At 52.0% G+C, this 23,184-nt stretch overlaps 1 protein-coding gene across 1 annotated transcript in view; it reads left to right on the top strand.

The window, feature by feature from the left end:
* The window catches only part of Cngb1 (cyclic nucleotide gated channel beta 1), a 56,677-nt gene that overhangs the window by 7,105 nt on the left and 26,388 nt on the right, over positions 1–23,184 (top strand). Inside the window, exons 10-19 of the mRNA XM_013012640.1 lie at positions 818–893; positions 1,309–1,345; positions 7,135–7,279; positions 7,921–8,004; positions 12,964–13,079; positions 13,534–13,570; positions 15,414–15,685; positions 19,180–19,342; positions 19,912–20,019; positions 22,405–22,562. Coding sequence (XP_012868094.1) covers positions 818–893; positions 1,309–1,345; positions 7,135–7,279; positions 7,921–8,004; positions 12,964–13,079; positions 13,534–13,570; positions 15,414–15,685; positions 19,180–19,342; positions 19,912–20,019; positions 22,405–22,562 — 1,196 coding nt within the window. The remainder of the gene's footprint in view (positions 1–817; positions 894–1,308; positions 1,346–7,134; positions 7,280–7,920; positions 8,005–12,963; positions 13,080–13,533; positions 13,571–15,413; positions 15,686–19,179; positions 19,343–19,911; positions 20,020–22,404; positions 22,563–23,184) is intronic.

Here is a 23,184-nt window from a genome sequence, read left to right as displayed (position 1 = left end):
CTACCACTGAGCCACCTTCCCAGCCCTGGTTGTTTTTTACTTACAAATATACCTTAAGGTAATTTCATACACTTAACCTCTGTTTCACGGTTTTACTAGCTGCAAACAGCCATACACTGCCCCAGTCCATTGGAAACATGGGCTTTTGCTTATCCACTGAGTGGACACTTGGGTCCTTTCCACACTTTGGCTGTAGTCAGTACCATTGTATGCACATCCTCTGGCTTGTCATAAGTAAATCTGTGAATATACACGTGGAATCAGATTTGCTTATGATGAGCTAGGTGCTGGTAGCTGAGGTCTATAATCCTAGCTACTCAGGAGGTTCAGATCTAAGGATCAAGGTTTGAAGACAGCTTGGGCAGAAAAGTGAGTGAGACCTTTATCCACACTTAACCAGCAAAACGCCAGAAGTAGAGCTGTGGCTCAAGTTGTAGAGTGCCAACCTTGAGTGAAAAAGCTAAGCAACGCACTAGATCCTGAGTTCAATACCAAGTACCAGCATACATGTGTGCATGCATGCATGCATGCACACACAAGGAGGGATTTTCCAAGTGCACTGAGCATGCACATGAGAGGCCTGATATGCAGTTCTGGAGGAGAGAGGCAGCATGGAGAACCAGACACGCAGCCTGGTGGGGCCTGAGCTGAAGCCAGAACTTGCCTGGGAGGGGTGGGGACAGGAGGGCTTGGCAGTCAGGGGTTGAGAAGTGGGGTCCGCTCTGGCAGGCTTGTTATCTACTTGCCGCGAGTGACTCTGGCCACAGTTACCCTTCAGCCTTTCCGCTGGGAATCAGCCCCTTCCCTCTCATCACAGGCTGATGGCGTGGCTCCTACGCAGGCTGGAGATGGCCCTTCCACAGCCTGTGCTCCATGGGAAGGCTGGGGAGCAGGTAAGTGCTGCACCCGGGGGCTGGAAGCCCTAGGTTGCGGGAAAAGGGGCATCTTGGGAGCTCAGGTAGGGGGCAATAGCGAGCCCAGGACATGGGGAATCAGCCTTGCCTCTTGCCTCGCTTCACACACACATTGATTCCATGTACATCTACTGAGGTTGGGGCCACAGGGCAGAGAAGTACTACCCAGTCTACCTGTGAACAGCGTAGGTCCAGCAGAGAGGAAGGAAGGCCTGACCAAGTCCTGGGCCTCTTGGTCTCTCAACAGTAGGACCTGGCCTGCTGAGCAGGTGACTTGCTGTGGTTCTCTTATAGCACCCCCACTTTGACTCCCAGGTGAGCCAAGGGGGTGGGTTGGGGAAGCTGATGAGGCAGTCATGGACTTCTCCCCCCCTTTTTTTTCCTTCTGCAGCAGCAGCCTGGCTCCTTAGAGACATGTGATGTGCAGACCAGTAAGTGAGACGTTAATGGGTCCTTGTGTGCATCTCCTGAGGGCTTCTGGGTATTCTTGGGTCTGAGTTTGGGACACAATTGGCATCCCTGGAGCTGAGCGTCCTTCCTGCTCGATCTCCTTTCTCATCAGCCCATCGAGGTAGCCAGAGCCAGATGGAGGACAGGGCTGCTACTCAGGCTGGGCTTCCAGCTTCTATCCAGAGGAGTCCTAAAGTCAAGTGAATACCCTCTTCCTGTTGGCAGCATCCCCAGATATCTGGCTCTAGCCCTTGGCAGCAGGATAAATGGTTTTGGCTGAGCCAAGCCCTGGTGATGGGGAAAGGAGAGGAATGGGTGTCCCTAGGGATCAGATCTGTGGGCTCCAACACTCCTGAGCTGGGAGGGGTCCCTCTCCTGCAGCTGGATTAGGGAGGTATGTGCTGCTTTCTATTTCAGTCTGAGCCAGGACTGGAGGGCAGAGGATTGAGGCCAGGTAGCAGAGGTGATGGGCAGAGCCTGCTCTTTCTTTACTTCGTGTGTCTCCCCACCCAAAAAAAAATTGTAGACAATCATGTTTTCATTCAACAATTACTGATGGATAGCCCTGCTGCATGCAGGCCTGTGATGAGTTCTCGTGGTGAACAAAGCAGCCCGTGGCCTGTGGGTGTGGCAGCCCCTTTTCCATCCTGGACACATGACGTTACTCTGAGTGTCAGTCTTCCCAGTGATGCTCCCCACTGAGTCTGCAAAGCTGTGTCCAACCCCAGCCCCATGGGGTCAATGGTCTTCATGAGTACTCTGAAGCCAGTGGAGCACTGTGGCCAGACACACAAGCCAGCAGCTGACTGTAGGCCTTGGTCTTACAGAAAAGCCAGGAGAGAGGTGTTAGGGTTCACAGTTGCCATAACAACAACATGAGGAGAGCCTTCCACCTCAGGGAGGGACACACTGGTCTCTCATGGGGCTCACTGCCATCGTGGAGGGTGCAGAGTGGAGCTGTCTGGAGCTCAGAGATCTAAAGGCCCCACCCATAGTCACAGTGCAAATCTCATGGGGGTGAGGGGTAACAACTCTGTAATGTTGGCAATCGTGGCTTGGTCAGCAAAGTTAAGGGAGCCAAAGGGGCCTTCCGAGGCTGCAGAGAACTCAGGACAGGGCCCCTGTGCCTCCTGTCTTCCTCTCCACTGTCTTCAAAGGACTCAGGATTCTTAGCTCATTGACATCAGGGCTCGTTCCTGGGGCTGCCAGGATGAAGGAGCACACACAAGATGTCTCAAGACAGCAGGGCTGCATTCTCTCATAATTTGGAAGCCAGAGGTGGAGAACCAAGGTGCTGGCAAGGCCTGGTTCTTCCCAAGGTTCTGTGGGTGACACCATTCCACCATTCTCCTGGCTACCCTTGGTGTCTGTTATCCCACCTGCGTTCTACCTGACCTTGTCCATATCTCTGCCTGTCACATCTCCCCTTCCTCTCCTTTTGCTAAATCAAGGCTGATCTTATCTCCAGATCCTTAATTTAATATATCTGCCAAGACTCTGTTTCCAAATAAGGCCAAATTCCAATGTGTCAAGGTTAGGACTTAGGCATATCTTTTGGAAGACACTATTAACTCACTCCATAGGTGACTGTGAGTCTTGAGGATGAGTGTCCCTCTCCTTCCCCTGTGCAGCTTCCTGGCCTGCCCATCCACCCATCCATCCATCCATCCATTCATCCATCCAATGTTCAGTCTCTCCCTCCAACATTCCATTTCCCATTCCCATGTTCCATCCATCCATCCAACATTATATCCATTTATTTATCCAGCGCTCTGTATCCTCCAACATTCCATCCATACCTCCCATCCATCCATCCATCCATCCATCCATCCATCCATCCATCCATCCCAGTGTTCCATCTATCTATTCAGTGCTCAGCATCTTTCATCATGATTCCATCCATCCATCCATCCATCCATCCATCCATCCATCCATCCATCCATCCATCCATCCATCCATCCCAGTGTTCCATCTATCTATTTAGTGCTCAGCATCTTTCATCATGATTCCATCCATCCATCCATCCATCCATCATCCATCCATCCATCCAATGTTCCATCCCTCCATCCCACCACAGTTCCACTCATCAATCTAATATTATATCCATCTATATATCCAGTGCTTACCATCCTCCAACATTCATCCATCCATCCATCCATCCATATCTTCCATCCACCCAATGTTTCAGCCATCCCTCCAACATCCCATCCCTCCAACGTTCTACATCCATCCTTCCAAAGTTCTGTCCATTCACCCTTCTTTCCAACATTCCATCCATCCTCCTCCCCACCTTCCAAACATTCATCCCTCCCTCCCCACAGCTGCCCACCCTCTGTCTTCTTTGTTTCAGGGGTGGCGGCAGCGGAAGGCCTCTGAAACAAAGGAGAAGGGGATCTGGGGAGCACGGATGGACAAACGGATGGATGGATGAAGGACAAAAGGATGCCCTGAGAAGAAGACCTTCTGGGGGAGGGGGAGGAAGTGGATACTGACCCACACCCCAGTGGAACAATGAACTCCTGGCCTCTCCATACTCCTAGGCTGGACAATGAAAACCAGTAGCATCCACAATAGCCCTAGAACCTCCTTTCAGGATGCTGGGCCAGGGAGCAGCACCCAGACCAGCACAGACAAGGCTAGCCAAGAGCAACCTGGAGACTTAGGCTAGACAGGAGGAGGACTTCCTCACTGGAAGCCTTCCAGGTTGATCATCTCTGTGACCAGAAGTTCTCAGCCCTCATGATGCAACATGCTCAGTACCCCCATGGGACTAGTTTGCCTCGAAGGAGTTCTCCCCAGGGCTGACCCCACTTTCTTCTTCAAAGTGTTGAGGACCAAAAAAACAAAACAAAAACAAAAACAAAAAACAAAATGTTGAGGACCACCGGTGACAGTAGCAAACATCGAAATTTACATTAAAAGCATGACTTAGTACCTCGATGCTGTCATGGTATGATATTCTCGGTGAGGATAGTATGGAAACAGTGTTAATTTAAAAAGGGTGGACAGAGTGAAGAGGCTCTGGCCTCAGAATCAGGGCCACAGGAAGACAGAAGACAGGAATTAGCCCGTGTTCCTGGGCTCCCAGCTGCCCCCGCACGTCTTTATTTAGGCCAGGGAGAGGTTTTTAAAATTAGACTTAGTTGCTGACACTTGACAAGTCAGGTAGTTTTACACAGAGAAGCCTGGTTTCTCTCAGAACCTGCTGTCACAGGCCACACGCCTTAAGAGGACAGGCTGAGGAGCAGCTGCTGCTTGCCCTTTCATTCACAGCCACTGTTTGAGTTTGAGGCTCTTGGTGTCTAAAACTGGGCAGCCAGCCCTGGTAGGGGAAGTAAAGTGAGGCAAATGTCTGGAGGTAAGAGAGGGAGGGGGTAGTGGAGAGTGATGGACACTTCAGCTCATCTGGAAACTGCCTCCTTGATGTGGAAGATAAGACTCGAATGTTGGGTCTGACTTTAGGGGATGAAGGTGCTGGGCAATAGGAAGCCACCAAAGGTGGTTGAGCAGGGGAGGGATTCCACAAAAGATTACTTGGGGGCTGAACAAGCATTAGAGGCAGGGAAAGCAATTGAACCAGGGCCATAGTGAAAAATATCCTGCTCCCCTCATGAGTGGGTGCACTGCCTGTGAATCTCCTTTTCTCAGATGAATCTGGGACCACTATTAGCAAAGCTAATAGTGAGGGAGGGTCAGTGCTCCAGGGCCAGGTGGGGGGTGTCACTCACCTGCACTAAGAAAAGGCAGAGCAAGTGCACAGATGCCCCGGCCTTCCAGAGAGGATGGCTTGGAGCCATCAACCTTGGGCTGCAGCTACTCCCCCTCCCCCAACTTTGTTCTGCCTAGGGCCATATGCAGAGCCCCCACCCCTTCCCTTCCAGGCTGGTGATCCAAGCCCTCCTCTTCTCAGAGCTCAGGCATCTTTGTAATAGGGGCAATCTGAGGCACAGCTCACAGGCCTGCTGATGGGGTAAAAGGCAGAGTTTGTGAGGCATTGATCCCGGAATACCACCTAGATAGTTAATGCAAGCAGGAATCAAGGACAACACCCACTGTAAGGGCAGTGCCCTGTGTGGAGAGGCTCCGGTGCCAGTGAGTGCTCATCTGAGCCCTGTTATCACCTGGGATGGAGCCCAGGAGCCTTGGCTCTTCTGTTAACTTCCTACATGGCCTTGGGAGAAGTTACTCGCCTTTCTAAGCTCCCTCTTTTGTCTGTAGAAAGAGGGACAATATCATTCTCACTCTTTGGGCTCTCTGTTCCCTCAATGACTCCTGCTATGCCCAGGCATGGCACCCCAAAGATGTAGAGATATAGAAATGACACACAGCATGTCCAGCTCTGGATTTCATGTCTGGATTTGGAGGATCTCCAAATGTAGGTCTAGGAGAACCAAGAGCAACTACAGGGAAGGATAGTTCAGCACAGGACGGAGCAGCTTCCCAGGGCATTCTCCATGGAAAGCACCCCATGAAAGAAGGGGTTTGCTAGGCACTAGTGGCTCACGCCTGAAATCCCAGCTACTCAGCAAACTCCATCTGAAGACTGAGATTCAGAGCTAGTCCTTGCAAACAAAACCTTGCAACTCTTATCTCCAATTAACCAGCAAAAAGCTGAAGTGGAAAGTGTAACCAAAATGGTAGAGTGTCAGCCTTGAGTAAAAAAAGCCAAGCAAGAGTCGAAGGCCCTGAATTCAAACCCTAGTACTAGCATAAAATAAAGTAAGCATCTATACCTCAGTTTGCCCATTTGTAACATGGGAACACAATCTGAAAGAGAGGATAATAGTTGGTGGGCGGATGGACTAAGTTGATCCACGTAAAGCACTCTGCACACAGGAAGCACTCAGGAATGTGCTGTTACTATTATGGTAATTATGATAGTCATGAGGCCTATGAACACAACTATGTTATTGGGCGTCCCAGGTAAGGCTGTCTCCATTTAAATTGCCTCTTTGGGATGGAGGTATGGCTCGAGTGGTTGAGTACTTGCCTAACAAGGCACAAGGCCCCGAGTTCAATCCCCAGGTCTTCCAAGAAATAAAAAGTCTATTAAAGTTACTATTATTATTTGTTGGCCCAAGGACCACCCAGGCCCTAGAGCTTTTGGAAAATACCTGGAAGGTGCCCAGAATGTTTCTATTTTCTCCTTGACACCCCAGGGGAGTTTCTGGTGATTCCTCTGTACCCACATACTGTTAGGGATCAGGGGACCTGGCAAAGGGCAGACCTCCATGATCCTCTTCCTACCCAGCAGTCAGTTTCCTGGGAGGGTGGGGTGGCTGGGGGGGGCGAGGGGAGGACCGGTGGGGAGGACTTCCAGAGTGCTAAGCTGTCAGCAAGGGGTGGTATCTAGAAAACAGACTGTAGGCAGTCTCCCCCTGAACCCCACAGGACCACCCAGGCCATCTGAAGGTAGCAGAGCCCTGGCCTTACACACAATGCTGGGTTAGAAGCAATCTTTCTGCTCTGGTGATCCATCCACTGCAATCAAAGCTTTGTATCGTGAGGAAAAGAAGGGCGGAAGTAATAGAAAAGGGCAGGAGAATGGCTGGGGGTTTTAGCTTGTTCCTGGAGCCCTGCTCTGTTGGTTGACGGTGCCTCTGAGTGTTGAAGCTTAGAGATGAAATGCTGTGGGGTGGCCAAGGTTCTCTTGGCGGGCAGGGGCCCAAGCCTACCCATCTCACCTCACCAGCAGCTCCACCTGTGTCCATCCCCCCTCCATGCGCCCCCCCCCCCCCCCCCCCCCCCCCCCCCCCCCCCCCCCCCACAGTCAGCATCCTCCCCATGGAGCAAGTAGAGCCTGACCTAGTCCTGGAAGAGGTTGATCCGCACTGGGAGGACACGCAGCAGCACAGCAGCCCCAGCCCTGTTCTAGCTTTTGAAGAGGAGATGGAAGTTATAGTGGAGATGCCCAGGTGAGGAGCCAGAGCAATCCCAGGGCGGGAGAGGGGTTCTTATTTGCAAAGTAACAGGCCTGTCATGTGGAATCCTAAATGTATGAAAGAGTATGGGGCAGAACCAAGCCCATCTCCCCCAGGCAAGCTGCCCTCTCCCCATGGGTACATCATCTATCAGCTTCTTGTGCTGCGTTCTAAGACAGTCTGGATACATGTGGGCATACCTCTCTCTCTCTCTCTCTCTTTTCTCTAGAAAAGATAGCATGTTACATGTGCCTATCTGCACCTCCTTGTTTTCACTGCTGCATTGTATTCCATGGTAGACAGAAGCCAAATTACCTGCCAGGGGAATCTCAGGATCTCTATTCTCACAGTTGATTCTTAGTGACAGCTACTCAAGCTGGGAGGTTTGGGGCTCTCAGTCCCATCAGCTGCATTACTAAGATGGGGAAACTGAGGACCAGAGAGGCTTAGGATTGACCTAGATTACCACCCAACAGTGCAGAAGGCTGGGGCTGCTGTGGTGGGACTCCCCAGATCCAGCTTTGGCGGGGAATTCAGGTCAGGTCCCCGGCATCAATGACGTGCTATAGAGAATGTTGCAAGCAGTGGCAGTGTTTGCTTGCGGGTGCTCACTGCCTGAACTCACCCTCACTCAGGGAGCTGCCTCGGATTCAGGAGGAGAAGGAAGATGAAGAGGAAGCAGAGGAGGAGGAAGAGGAGGAAGAAGAGGAGTTGATGGAGCCTGTGTGAGTCACTTGTCCACCTGGCTAAGGGGTGTGGGGTGGGGACAGGGTGTTTCAGTCAGGGCTTCAGGCTTCTAGGTAGCACTCTGCTGCTTATATGATTGATTGATTGATTGATTTGTCAGTCGTGGGCTTGAACTCTGGGCCTGGGTGCTGTTCCTCAGCTCTTCAGCTCAAGGCTAGTGCTCTACCACTTGAGCCATAGAGCCACTTCTGGTTTTCTGAGCAGTTTATTAGAGATAAGAGTCTCACAGACTTTCGTGCCAGGGCTAGCTTTGAACTGTGAGCCTCAGATCTCAGCTTCCTGAGTGGTTAGGATTACAGGCGTGAACCACTGGTGACTGGCTATATGATTTTTTTTTTTTGTACTGAACTCCTGTCCTTGGTTTTGTGCTCTGTATGCCAAGCACTGGCCTAGAGCCACAGTACCTCCAACACACACACACACACACACACACACACACACACCCCTATACTGACTACATACATGTTCTCAGATCAGTGCACACAGGTGCAGGATCTCCATGTATACCAGCTCACAGATACAGATGTGCAACATACCCTACATGTACACATGTGTGCATGCACACGGCTACTCATGTATACACTAGCATGTATCTGCAGGCTCCACCTTGCCCTGTGCTTGGGTCCCGGAGCACATGTATACAGTTTACCACAAATCTTCAGACACACATGTTCAGGCAAAAGTTCCTGAGTTTAAAACTGAGGGAACTATGGAGCCCCAGGCCCAGAAGGAACAAGGTGCTGTGGGGACAGAGCCAGCATTCTTGGGCCACTGCCAGAGGGCATGAGGCATGGGGCAAGCTGAACTGGGCTGCTTCTGCCTGGGGAAGGATGCTCTTGGCCAGCTTTGCAGAGGTGCAGGTTACTGGTGACGTCAGGGCCCTGGTAACGCCACTGGTCACCTAGCAACCTTGTCTCTGCAGGCCGCAGCTGGGCTTTTCCTAGCAACCACAGCCTTGTGGTCCCCACCTGGCCTCCCTGGGGGCGGTTCTGCCGTTCCCTGCACATCCCCTCAGTGAGATTAGAAGCAGGAAGGATTGATGGCTCGGCTGCCATCTGAGCCACACTGGCTTAGGAGCTGCTTTCCTGGTTAAGCTGGGGTTGTCCAAGTCTCCATTTGTATGTGCCGACCCTGGGCTTGGGGTGAATGTCTGGGCCCCCAGGTGAAGTCCTGCAACATGGGCATCCTTGCCGGCAGAGACAGAGATACCCAAGTAGGTGGTTGCTTCTGCCTATGGCCTGCCTGCCTGCTTGCCTGCCTTTCCTCCTTCCTCCTTCCCCCTCCCCTTCTTTCTTCTTTCCTTCCTCTCCCCTCTGTCCTCCTTCTCCCCCGCTCCTTTCGTCTTTTCTTCTCTCCCTTCTCTTCCTCCTTCCCTCTCTCCCTCCCTCCCTCCCTCCCGCCTTCCCTTGGGTTCTAGGGCTAGAACCTACTGAAGGTATGTGAGAATTTAGTGGGGGCACAGTGTATGGGACTGTGGAGGGAATAGACTGGAAATGGTCACAAGCTGGCTACAGCTAACCCCAGCTTCAACCCAGGAGCTACAAAGCCTCCAGGAAGCCCTGGACCCAGTTTCTGTCTGCTGCTGTTTGAACATCCCTAGGACTTGGGAACTCTCTAGAAGCTGATAGGCTGCTGCTGCTGGGCTGAGGGAGGGTAACAGACCTTGGGGATATTGACCAGGACAGTGCTGGGCTTAAATACCTCGATATCTGAGACTGGGATGTCCCGTCCCTGTTACCTCCCCCCTCCCATCGGTCAGGTGCTAGCCCTGTGGATTGCTGCCTTCTCTGGGATTAATAATGACGAGACCAATAATAAAAATAGCTGATCAGGCCATGCACCAGTGGCTCACGCTTGTAATCCTAGCTACTCAAGAGGCTGAGATATGAGGATCACCGTTCAAAGCCAGCCTGGGCAGGAAAGTCCATGAGACTCTTATCTCCAATAAATCACCAGAAAACTGTGATTCAAGTGGTAGAGTGCTAGCCTTGAGCTAAAGAGCTCAGGAACAGTGCTCAAGCCCAAAGTTCAAGCCCCATGACCAACAACAACAACAACAAAAATAGCTTATCATCAAAGAGTTACTTGGAAGACTCATCAGAAAGTCAGAATGGCAGGTTTGGTTACAGACCCCCACTTCACAGATGAGAAAACTGAGGCTCAGAGATGATGCCCTGCAGGTCAAGGGCTGCCCTGCCAGGAAGGATGGACCTGAGGTTTTGTCCCAAATCATGTTGGCTCCAAAGTAAACAGTTGGTATTGTACATAGGAAGTGGCTTCCAGTGTCAGGAGAATCCAGAACAATCCATCATGGTGTTTTTGTGGACTTTCCCACTCAATTTCACTGGTCCCTCTGCCCTCATTGAAATAAACCAGGCTGCTCAGGCTGGGAATCTTGCCATCTTAGGAGACAGGGCAGCCTTTGGTGCCCAGAGGACTTGCCCAAGGCCATGTGGTGTGCCTTGCTGGCTGGATACTGGGAAAAAGAGGGTGCTGGGGATCTTCTAGCTAGGGCTGCCATCTGGGCCTGGGGCAGCAGGCTGAGCTAGGAAGCACACTGTATTAGTTTAGGCCTCTTCATGCTTACTGTCTGTGGAGGACAAGTCCTTTGTTGTTATTGTTGTTGGTCGTGGGGCTTGAACTCTGGGCCTGGGCACTGTTCCTGAACTCTTTAGCTCAAAGCTAGTGCTCTACCACTTGAGCCACAGCGCCACTTCTGGTTTTCTATTGGTTTATTGGAGACAAGAGTCTTTCTTGCCTGGGCTGGCTTTGAACTGCGATCCTTAGATCTCAGCCTCCTGAGTAACTAGGATTACCTGCGTGAACCACCGGCGCCTGGCAAAGATAAGTTCTTGATAGTAAGCACAGTGCCCCAAATGTCTCAGGTCCCCATGAGAATGTTTGTTTCTTTGCTTGTTGTTTTTCATGGTGCTAAGGATCAAACCCAGGGCCTCATGCATGCAGGGCAAGTATTCTAATTTCTTTTCCAATCGGACACCAACGAAACACTTTTAGATAAAAGAAAATATTGCAAGATACAATATTAACATGTTGACCTATCAATATTCATAGAAAGTCAGTTGTAAACGTGATTGGGAATGTATATTTTTAGGGAGAAAAGGACCCAGGAATTATGCAAGGCATAAATGTGACCTATTTTTGTGACTGAATCTTTTAGAAGATTGGGTGGGGCCTATTTCCCTGAAAACCCTGGCCCCCTGCAGAGCCATGTCTATAGAAGAGAGCTAAGAGGAGTCAGGAACTTGGATCATTAACCCCTCATGTCATGTGGGATGAAGCAGCAGCACAGAACCACAAGCCCACAGCCTTGAGCCCTGAGATGCCAGTGTCTTACCCAGCTTCATTTGCCTGGGCTGTGTGGCTCAGGACCCACTATTAGACCTCTCCAAGCCTCTGTTTTCTAAGCTGACATGGGTTTAGCTGCAGCCCTCATTTCTCAGGGTTGCTTGGATGAAGTCAGATCCAGGGGTAGCCTGGTGGGCACAATGCCTGGCACACAGCCCCCCTGAGAGACCATGCATTTGGGAGCATTCTGTTCCCAGTCAGCAGGTTGCAATCCATGCAGGCTACACTTCCATCTCCACCTGCTCACCCACTTCAGCAGGGGACGGAGCCTTGGCACTGTCCAAGACGATAGACAGGTCAGATGTTCTAGGTAGCAGACATGAATATTCCTCCACGACCCCCTTGGTGACAAGAGTCTAAGGTGGGTGGGAGCTGGGGCTGTTAGGTAGTAGGCCTCAACCTAACTCCAGAAGTCACAGGAAATTCAAGTATGGTGGTACATACCTGTAACCCAAATATTCCAGAGGCCGAGACAAGAAGATTTTTAATTCAAGGCCAGTACCTAGAGATATAGGCTCTTTTTTTACAGTTACATGGTAATATAGAGACATGAATCAGAATGATCAACATTCAAATATCAGAAACTTCCATTTCAAAAAAAAATGTACAGTGAGCCAGGCACCAGTGTCTCATGTCTATAATCCTAGCTATTCGTGAGGCTGTGATCTGAGGATTGAGGTTCGAAACCAGCCAGGGCAGAAAAGTCTGTGAGACTCTTATCTTCAATAAATCACTCAGGAAAAAGCTGGGAGTGGTGCTATGGCTCAAAGTGGTAGAGTGTTAGCCTTAAGCACAAAGAATCTCAGGGACAGTGCCTAGGCCCTGAGTTCAAGCCCCAAGACCAGATCCCCCCCCCCAAAAAAAACCCCACAAAAACTGCAGTTCAGGCTTCTCTGGAAAGTCATAAGATATGACCCTTCCCTCAAAGCCCCGTTCAAAGTAGGTCAGATACCACCTTCAGGTGGGCACAGCTCTCTATTTGCCCCAGCCCTTGCCCTGCCCCTCCTCATGTCTCCTGTATACTGGCAGGGGTTAGGAAAACTTCAGCAATTATAGTGTGGCTCTGATTTATTTCCTGGCATTAAAAACAACCAAAGCCTTGGCCCAAGGTTTGTGTGGCTTAGGACAATTTGTGGTGTGACTTTGGCCTGATCAGTTCACCTCTCTGAGCCTTGTTTTTCTTACATTCCCTGTCCTATCTGTCAAAGATGGTCGCCTGGAGACGGTGGGAGGAGATGAGATATATTCTGAACATCTATGGTGATCTATGGACAGCACCCCCCCCCCACTGCCACCCACACTCCTCCTGGCACAGGCCACGCCCCTGATCCATTCCATGTTTTCAAATTGTCATCCTTGAGATCCAGCTCACAGGCCACCTCCTCTAGGAAGTCCTCCTTCCTCACAGCTCTGTAGCTGTGAGTGGGATCCAGCCCTGTGCACTGGATATGGCTCGGGCCTGGTCTTGGGCATCTCTAGGCCCAGCTCCTGGCCAGAGCTTAACCTCAGCAGAACTCAGGCAATGTCAAGAACTCTAACCCTTTCCTCTACCCCTGGCGTGACAGTGTCCTGCTGGATAGCTGCTTGCTGGTACAGGCGAGTGTGGACCAGAGTGGAGTAGACGGGACAGAGCTTCAGACAGCATCACTGCAGGTAGGAGAGCCGGGCCACTGGGTACCAGGTATCCACATCAGCTCTGCCCCACACACTGCGGTTACAGGGGAATTTCAGCTGGTGAGATGCCCACAGGACAGAAGCAGGGTGGAGGGTCCTGCCGTGTCAGGGTCAGACAGTCAGGAAGGGCGTTGGCCATGGCGGGTATCAGGCAAGCTGGCCTGGATTCCACTCTCTCCCTTCCTTACTCTGGGCCTCTGTAGCTACTGGTGTCAAAACGTGCTGCAAACACCTCCCAAGGGTGCAAGAGGACCCCAGAGGGGCCAGTACACTATGGGGTTCTCTTCTGGGGCCCCGGGTCTGGCTGATTGGGGAGTCTGGCAGGGGTCAGGGCAGGAGTGGCCTGGCAGAGCCTGAGGGGCTGGGTGGAGCAGGAGCAGAGCTAGGGGTGGACACCTTGAAGCACGGGATCTGAGCGGGCAGGTGGCAAAGGTCCAGCTTCCTAACTTGTGTCTCTGCAGGAGCTGCAGGAGGAGTCTCAGGCCAACAGCTCAGCAGGTAGGTGGGGCTGGGGAGGACTTCCAGGCTGAGGGCCCCTCTCCTTCCTCTTCCTCCCAGTCTATGTGCGCTCCCCAATCCCCCATCCTCAGTGAAGCCAATCCTCCGTGCCCTGGGGCCACGTGATCATAGCCACACATGTCTTTCATGGGTTCTGGGGGGAAGGGCTGAGGCCCGAACTCCTGGCCCGGGAGCCCCACTGTTCTGGCCCTCAGTGCAGCCTCTTCTTCTGGGGGAAGCAGCTTTAGGTACTGGCCCAGTGAGGGTTCCACTCAGCCATCTCCTTCTGAGGGGCAGCGGGACCAGAGGCTGTGTACAGTGGGGCTGTCCACCAAGTCTGTGCCCTAGGTCTTGTTTCTGTGAGCTAGATGTGGCTTCTGAGCCCTCCAGGCTGCTTTCAATGGTGAACTTGGTTCCTTGGGCCAAGTCTACCCAATCCTGAGAATTTCAGGAATGGTGGCAGAGTGTGGAGGGGGGGTAGGAGAGCATTGCGGGGGGGGGGGGGGGCGCGGGGGGGGGAGGGGTTACAGGGCAGCCAAACAATGGCTGGGTGTTTACACTCCCTTGGATGTCAAACCCTGGTTTGGTTTGGAGTCCCTTATACCGCTTGTACCCCATTTTTCAGATGGGAAAAGCTGAGGCTTGGCCAAGAAGTCAAGAAAGAGCTGTTTCATTCTTGGCCCCTCTCCTTCTTCATAGCTAATCCGGTGTCTTCTCTGAATCATGGCTCCCAAATCTAGAGAAAGGGAGTACAGTATCCTTCTCCAGAGCAGGGGAGACAATGTATCCCAGGTCCCCAGCCTGGGGCTGGTCCTGAGTCAGTTGTCCTGACTCTGAGTGTCCTGAGCTTGCTCCTGGTTTGTTTGTTTTGTCTGTGTGCTCAGGGCCTCACAGTCTCAAGTGAGTTTTTTTTTTTTGGCTCGCTACCACTTGAGCCACAACTCCACTTTCAGATTTTTGGCTGAGCTGTCTTTAACCCAGATCCTCAGCTCTCAGTTTACTGAATTTTTAGGATTCCAGGTATGAGGCCAACTGGGTTTTTGGAAAGTGTTCTCTGTTAGCTTGAAGATTTATCTGTATGAACCTACCCGGTCTGTGACCTGATGCTGGGCCTCCATGTAGATGGGGCAGGCTGAGGACTGACCCGCTGTGGTGGAGCTGCCTCTGCGTGCTTCTCCTTCCCAGGTGATTTAGAAGCAGGTGTTTGGAGCGTCTCCCCAAGGGATGCTGAGACAGCCATTTGTCCATCGCTATTCAAGGCATGGGCCTCATCCGGCTGCTTCAGCATCCTCTGGGAGCTGGTTAGAGACGCGGAATCCTAGCTCCCACCAGCACCAGCTGCTTTGGAAATGGAGTTCACTCTGTGACCGTCTGCATGTCCCCCCCCCTCTCTATTTGTGCCAGTCCTGGGGCTTGAACTCAGGGCCTAGGCACTGTCCCCGAGCCTCATTGGGCTCAAAGCTAGAATTCTATCACTTGAGCCACAGCACCACTTCCAGCTTTTCCTGAGTCTCACAACTTTTCTGCCTCAGCCGGCTTTGAACTGCAGTCCTCAGATCTCAGCCTTATGAGTAGCTAGGATGACAGGTGTGAGCCACCGGCATCTGGCTGGGTGACATTTTTCATGCTGTGTTCCAGGGATGACAGTGATTCTTCAAGCTGGGCTTACTGGTGCATGCCTGTAGTCCCAGCATTGGGGAGCCAGCCTGGGCTACATAGTGAGACCCTGTCTCACAAACAAATAAAAATAAGCAATGCTTTAGACCTTGGCAGGGCTGCTCTGTGTGAGCACTGGAAAGGAGCCCCACTCATGCCACTTTTCCACCTCTGCTCCTGACTGCAGCCCCCAGGGTCACACCTCTGCCTGCCTGCAACCTTCTGGCCCCAGCACCATGGCTAACTCAGGCCGAGATATGCAGCTGAACCGTCTAGTCCAGGACCAACCTCCTGGCCAGGTGGCCCCCAGGCCTGCCCCCCCAAATCTGGCAGAGCATCTCCCCAATGTGCCCAGTTACCGCCCCCCAATCACACGTATCCCTGTCCTCGTCTCCCGGAGAACGGCCTTGTCCAGCTCCAGCTTCGCCAAGGAGAAAAGGAGCTCCATCCGGCGCCTGGGTAGTGTGAGCCCACCCCACCCCACGGCCCTGTGCTTCTGCATGGCTTGAGCTGACTTCCTGCACGGCAGCACGGTCACGGTGGAGGACCTGGCCTTGTGCTCAGGGAAAACCTGCTCTCTTCCTCAGGCCTTCTTCCTGTTTTCTGGTGGTGACCTAAGGGGCTTGGGCTCCCTTTTCCTTGTGCCTCAACTCCCACCAGTAGCAATTCAGTATTTGATTTACACTTTGCTTTCTGTGAGTTATGTTTTTAAAATAAGGCAGTCACTCATACTCTAGTTTAAAGGGCTAGACTTTGTTCTTGACAACTCAGATTCAGGACAGTGAGAAGTCCCTGGTACAGGCAGGAGGGCCGGAAGGGGCAGATCCTCAGATTCACAGGGCCAAAGGAAGGCAAATCCCAGTGTTCCCAGATGCCTCGAGGCTGCTGCTACTTCTGCTCACGAGGGGTTCCAGCCTCTCTCTGCCTTAACTGGAGTCAGCCCTGTGTACTGTTCCCTTTGGAACTGGCCGTTAGTTTCCTCTGGCCTTGGGCAGGGCTGGCCTCTCAGGTGAAGCAGAGAAAGGAAGAGACCCAGGGCTGTCTTCTCTTCCTACCTCTCACTGGTCGTGGAGGTGAGGTGAGGTGACATTTGGACTAAGTGAGGATGCCCATCAGGTCTCCATTTCCTAGGGGGGAAGCCTTAAATCTCCATTCACCCCTGCAGACCACTCTCACTTTTCAGGACCAACTCTACCTTCATTTGCTTGCTGCTTTGAGACACTTTTAAAAATCACTAATTGATTGGGAAACTAGAATTTATTGCCACAAATAGAAGACCTACATAGAAATGACGGTAAACACAGAGCTGAGAATCCAGGGGAGGTACAAGGGGCCTGCCAGGGGTTCCTAGCCTTAAGGGGGCTTTGGTTGTAACTCAGGGCCCCTAGCGAAGGCCCTGGGGCCCTGAGCTGAGACCTCACTGTGGCTCTGAGGATCCAGAAGAATTAGCAGGTGAGTCAGGGTCTCAGTCTACTACCCTTTGTACCTGGTCTATGTGGCTAAAATCTTCCACGTCCTCCCTGGGCCCTGGGGCTCCCCACATTGGGGGCCAGTGAGGCAGTGGCTGATGGGACCACAGTGTGACATACAGGATTGTAGGTACCCCAGGCAAGGACGTGAAGAACAAGGAGGCCATTCCCGCTTCGGTGACATCGCCTGGCACCTGTGGAGTTGGGGCAGGGGGACATTTCCAGTGATCTCAAGGTGTCCCTTTCCCTCTCCCTTGGTGTCCTCCAGACCTGTGTCCCTGGCTGCTCCTGGGTAGCTGGGAGGAGAGGCACTGACCCAATCCTGGTGCTGTAGCAGGCTTCTCAACATCCCTGTGCCTCAGTTTCCTTATCCACACCATGGGAACAAGAATAGCTGGAAAGGTCAAAGAGTTAATATAGATTAGCATAGGGGTATACACCTATTGTCCCAACCAATCAGGTAGCTGAGGCAGGAGGATCTGCTCGGTTCATGAGTTTGAGAGCAACTTGGGCAATATAATGAGACCATGTTTTAACAATAAATAATAGGGCCAGGCATTAGTGGCTCACACTGGTAACCCGAGCTACTCAGAAGGCTGAGATCTGAGGATTGCAGCTCCAAGCTGGTCCAGGCAGAAAAGTCCCTATAAGACTCTGATCTCCAGTTAACCACTCAAAAACCAGAAGTGAAGCTGTGGCTCTAAGTAGTAGAGTGCTAGCCTTGAGCAGAACAGCTCAGGGACAGTGCCAAGGCCCTGAGTTCAAACCTCACGACCGACAAAATAAAATAAGCATAATTAACATCTATAAATTACTTAGAGTTTAGTAAAACAAATCCCATCCTTCAGATATATTGGAAGTGCTTAATCATGGAAACATTAGTCTCTAAGGTAATTTAATAATGTATTACTGTTCTTTATGTTCCTAATGACTTTATTCTGTCTGTAAATCAGTATAATAATAATAATCTCATTTCTATTTTGAGCTCTTTATAGGGCGGGGAAATGAGAACCAGTCATAGGGGCTTTTCTCTCCCTCTCCTGGGGGTGGGGACAGGAGTGGGGTTGCAGGCCTAACCCAGGTGGAGGAATGGGTGGGTAGAGGAGCACTCTCCCCTTCCCTTAGGCTCCTAGACAAACTTGCAGCCCATAACACTTCCTGTGTCTGGGACCATGCATCCCTTCCTGGAGGCTCTCCTGGAGGAATTGCTGTGGCCTCTGGCCTCCCCTTCCAGCTCGTTCTCTCCATGGCTGCAGGGCTGCCGGGTGAGGGCCCTTCTGTCTTATGTCCTCCTCAGAGCCTGGAGTCTCTCTCTCTCTCTCTTTTGGCCTGAAACTAGAACTCAGTACTTGACACTTTCGCTCATTGGCTGGTGCTCTACCAACAGAACTACTTTTCCAACCCCAGTGTCCCTTAACATTTTTTTTTTTAAAAAGTCTTTATTGGGCTGGGAAGGTGGCTCAGTGGTAGAGTGCTTGCCTTGCATGCACGAGGCCCTGGGTTTGATTTCTCAGCACCACATAAGCAGAAAAAGTCAGAAGTGAAGCTGTGGCTCAAGTGGTAGAGCGCTAACCTTGAGCTGAAGAGCTGAGGGACAGCACCCAGGCCCAGGGGTCAGGCCCCCTGACTGCAAAAAAAAAAAAAAAAAAAAAAGCCTTTATTGCTGCTCATCCTCTTCCCCAGAGGGCTTAGCGTTCAGTAAACAAGAGCCCAGAGTCTTGAGGCCCCTACTCATCAAACTAGAAAATAATAAGCAACTCTATAAACTGCTGGCTCCTTCCTGAGAAAAATCCCAGATGCAGCGATTTCCATGTGCTGTGCCAGGCCTGTGCTGGCTGCCACTGGGTGTCCTGCCTAGGTGGGGTGGGGTAGGGGTGCCAGCCCAGCCCCCAGCATCCTCTGAGCTTGGACTTGAGGATCTGTTCCAGGCACAGGCTCCCCGGGGAGGCCTTGATTCTCAGGGAGGTCTCAGAGGTCAGGACTGGACTGGCTGATGAATTCTGGGGGCTCCAAGTACCCAAATTGGGGGGTAATACATATTGCTAAAACAGGCTATTGTGCTTAATAGGAGGAAACCTTGAATGTCTAATTGAGACTTTGCTCTCTCCTATAGTAGGGAAACTGAGGCTCAGGGAGGAGAAGCAGCTGGCCCAGGCTGTGCTAAGCCAGGCCCAACCTTTGTCCTTACCTGCTCCTCATGCCTTTTGTGCCTGCAGCTCACTGCTGGTCTGCATTCTTCTAGTCCAGGCAGGACTTTGAAGCAATTTCAGTGGCATCCTGGCTTCTCTGGGGCTGGTGGTCGATGGGGTGTGGTGGCACTCAGGGACCTGTGTATGGCATCCTGCACCCCCTGCATGCAGCTCTCCCGTGGGTTCCCTTAGCAGACAATGCCACCAGAGGCCTTCCACATGTGTGCCTGCCTCTGCCAGGCCCCCAGACCTGGCTTCTCTCTCTCTCTGACTCTTCCTCCTTCCTCTCTCCCAGTGCCGGCCACAAATGAGCACCCAGAGGTGCAGGTGGAAGACACTGACGCTGACAACCACCCCCTCATCGCTGAGGAGAAACCCCCCTCCCCTGAACAGTTGCCACCTTCGCCTGCCAAGTCTGACACCCTTGCTGTCCCTGGATCGGCTGCGAGCACTCACAGGTCCCCCTCCCCCTCCCTGCTCTCTTGGGCTTTTCTTGGGCAGGGCCTGGAAACCATGCTGATGAATGAAAGCACTAAGTTAGTCTTCATTGTATTAGATGGATAACCAAACCTGGAGCTCAATTTGGGACTTGCCCAAGCTCATACCATGAGCTGGAGCCTGGGTGCCAAGGCCTTGCTCCGCGTGTGATAGAGAAGGGGGCAGGTGTGACTTCAGGCTGGAAGTAGAGGGTTGGGATGTTCAAGCTAAGACCTGACTCAGTGATAAGCACCCCATTATTTAGTGAGCTGGAATCAGTCCCATTTTACACAGGGGGAAATGGAGGTGGCTCAGAGAGTTTCAGTGATCTTTGAAGATGTAGGGTGCAACCCCGCCCCCGGAGTCTGCCTGAAGCAAACCACAGAATGTGAGACTGAGGTCCCCAGAGTGCTGCACCCCACTCTTTTTCTGGCCTTTTTCTCCCCTCCCCTTCTTCCTAAGGACTGGCTCTAGGTGACCTTCAGGGTCAAGGTCAATCCTGGCCTGCCCTTGCCGCAGCTGAAGGCCCCTGGATGCCTGCATCCTGCAGGAGGAAGCTGCCCTCTCCGGATGATGAGGCGGAAGAGCTCAAAGCACTGTCACCAGTTGAGTCCCCGGTGGTCGCCTGGTCGGACCCCACCACCCCACAGGAGGCAGAGTGAGTAGGAGCCCAGGGTAGGAGGGGGTGATGGTCTGGAGAGGGGGCAGACGGGGGGGGGGGAGGAGAAGGGATCGTGGAAGTTTTAGAATTCCACGCAAGGCAGACAATCAAGGGCTTTGGAGCGGTCCACCTGGGTGTTCTATGCAGGCTCTTCCTGCTTGGCCAGGAGTCCTAACTCTTATCAGCTGGGTGTAGACTCAGCCAGCTTGGTCCATGCCAGCAGTGCTCCTGTGGGGTCGCCAGGCAGATGACTTCCTGTAATCAGCAAGATTACAGGGACCCAGTGGGTTCCAACTTTTTGGGGGAGGAGGGTAGTACTGGAGGTTAAATTCAGGGCCTTGTACTTATTAGACAGAGGCTTTACCACATATCCCTAATCTTTTCTGCTTTAGTTAAATTTTCAGATAAGATCTCATGGCTTTTTTTTGTTTTTGCTTGAGAACAGGATCCCCCATCCTCCACCTCCTACTAGCTGGGATGACAGCGGTGAACCCCACAGCTGACTTATTGTTGAGCTAGCAGCTGTTGATTGTTTGGAGGGAGGGTAGTACTGGGATTAGAACTCAGGTCCTCATGCTTTTGAGACACATGCTCTGACCACTATGCCACATCTCTAAGTCTTGTTTTCTACTGGTTCTTTTTGAGGTAGGGTCTTTCTTGCTTCCTGTCTAGTATATTCCTGGGTCCAATCCAATCCACCTGTTTCAAGCTCTGTGTCATAGCAAATAGGAGCATACCATCAAGTCTAGCTCTCCATTAAGAAAGACTCCCCAAACCTTCCTTCCCTGGGGTGGCCTTGAATCATAATCCTCCCCCATTTCAGTCTCCCAAGTAGCTGGGATTATAGGTCTAAGCCACAGGCACCTAGCTAAGGTCTTTCTCCTTCCTATACCCCTTTCCTCCTGCCCCATGATTGTCTGGATCTCTATCAGGAGCTTGTTTAGAATGCAGAATCCCAGGCCCCACCGGGCAGGATTGGATCAGAGTCCCAGCTAATGACCCAGGGGAATCCACATTCCTGCCTACTCCCCTGCAGGTTCCAACCAAGGCCATGTGTTGGCCCAGTGGTTAGACCTGGATCTCTGACAGCTTCCCAGACTGGGCCAGTGGGGAGATGTTTTTCTGAAGGGTGTGAGTTACCCTCGTTGACATCCCCGTCCTGGAAGCCAGCCTGGACATCCTGTCATACTGCCTAGCCATGTCGCCTGCATCAGCCACAGGAGACGGCACTTCTGCCTTCATCCTTCTAGTCTTTTCTTCTCTCCTTAATTTTATGTACTTGTGTTCAACAGAGGCATAGACAGTTCAGAAAAGAAAGAAACCCCGCAGCCTCAGATAGTTCAGTTGTCCTGTTAGCACGTGGGGGTCACATGTTATGCAGTAGGCTAGGGGCCAGGGTTTGGATTTATCACCAGAAAATGTGTCAGGAATCAAGTACAATAATAAAAATACCCTTGAGATTGCATAAGGAGGTCAGTAGGGAGGCCATACGTTCACCAGCTAAGCTAAGCTGCCATCACAAATAGACCCTAAAGGGCCAACAAGAAGGTGTTTCCAATGGCATGGCATGTAGTAATTGTTCATTTAGTCAGTGGAAGGCACTGTTTCATGGGATCATTTAGGATCCCAGGTGATGGTGATCCCACTGGCGACTGACTACTAGGAGAGGAGATCCCAGGCCTCTCTTCATTAAGAAGGCCAGAAGTTGTACATCTCCTGTCTCCTCACCCCTCTCTGCTCCCCACAATGTCAGTACTAGGATTTGAACTCAGAGTCTTGTATTTCCCAGGCAAGCACTCTACTATATGAGGCACACTCCAGCCTTTTTCGCTTTTGTTCTTTTTCTGGTAGGGTCTTACACTTTTGCCTCAGATGTATCTGGGATTATAAGGGTGAACCACCATGCCTTTCCCAGTCTCTTCTCTCTTTTTGAGCCTATGCATGAACGTTAACGCATGGAAATTAGGACCTACAGTGTGTCTGTGCACTTTTTCTGCCAGCCGTTTGCTAAATTCTAAAGCAGTCCGGTTTCCCTCTCTGTTCTGCCCCAGATGTGCATCTCATGAGCACCTCAGACCAAGTGCCCCAGCCCCGTTTCACTGCACTCTCAGCAGAGCTCAAGAGTTTTCCCCTGAATTTCCAGCGGGGCGAATGTGTTTTGGGAACTGCCCATCTGACCAGGCGATGGGGCACATTTTCTAAGAACAAGGCTAGAGCAGCTGGGCTCGACTGACAGTAGAGCGAGTGGGTCAGCAGTATCAGCAGAGGCAGAGACAGGATTGTGTCCTTCAAGCTTGGATAGAAGCTGAGGCCCAGTTCTGGCTGGGGCAGTGGGTCCTCTCCCCACCCAGTTGCTGAGAGAGGTGGGCCTTGTCCTCACAGTGGACAGGACCGCGCAGCCTCCTCGGCCAGCCAGAACAGTGCCATCATCAACGACCGGCTGCAGGAGCTGGTGAAGCTCTTCAAGGAGCGGACGGAGAAGGTGAAGGAGAAGCTCATCGATCCCGATGTCACCTCGGATGAGGACAGCCCCAAGCCCTGTGAGTGGGAGTGGGCGCCCATGGTGAGGTTGCCTGAAGGAAGGCCCTACTCCCATCCCGGCCCAGCACCTTATGGACCCGTCTGCCCCTTCCCCTGGTGGTGGGTGGGGCTCCTGGCCTTGCACGTGGTGTGTCCCCAGCCTGCTCTGGACGTGGCAGTCTCATTGTTTAGAAGCATCAGTGCCTTGATGGGGCCCCCTGAGCATTGCCTTTCTTCTGTCGTTGCCTTCTGAGACAGAATCCCTAGATCGCTCAGCTCATCTCCAACTCTGGCTCCTCCTGCCTCAGCCTTCCTAGTGCTAGTTTTACAGGAGGGTGGCACCGTGCCTCAGGGAAATGCTTCCTTTCTTTCAGGAGGCGGGGAAGAAATAAGAAAATATGCTCACTTGTCAGAGACCTTTTAAGTCTTTCCAAAGAAGTACGAGGCCTGGGAGCTCACAGTGCCCTCGGTGGGTCTAGCAGATCTGATTTACAGTCCTAAAATATAAACATCATGAGGAACTGGGGAGAACGGAGCCCTTATAACCAAGCACCAGCATCATAACATGCAGGGATCCTAGCCAGGTCCACGTGGAGCCAAGATTCTAGCCCCACCAAGAACTAGGTCCAGGTTGATCACACC

The sequence above is a fragment of the Dipodomys ordii genome, unplaced genomic scaffold (assembly GCF_000151885.1).
Source record: "Dipodomys ordii isolate 6190 unplaced genomic scaffold, Dord_2.0 Scaffold18, whole genome shotgun sequence".
NCBI classification, from domain to species: Eukaryota; Metazoa; Chordata; class Mammalia; order Rodentia; family Heteromyidae; genus Dipodomys; species Dipodomys ordii.
Note: the sequence above shows the minus strand (reverse complement) of the source record. Positions and strands in the feature narration are given on the sequence as shown.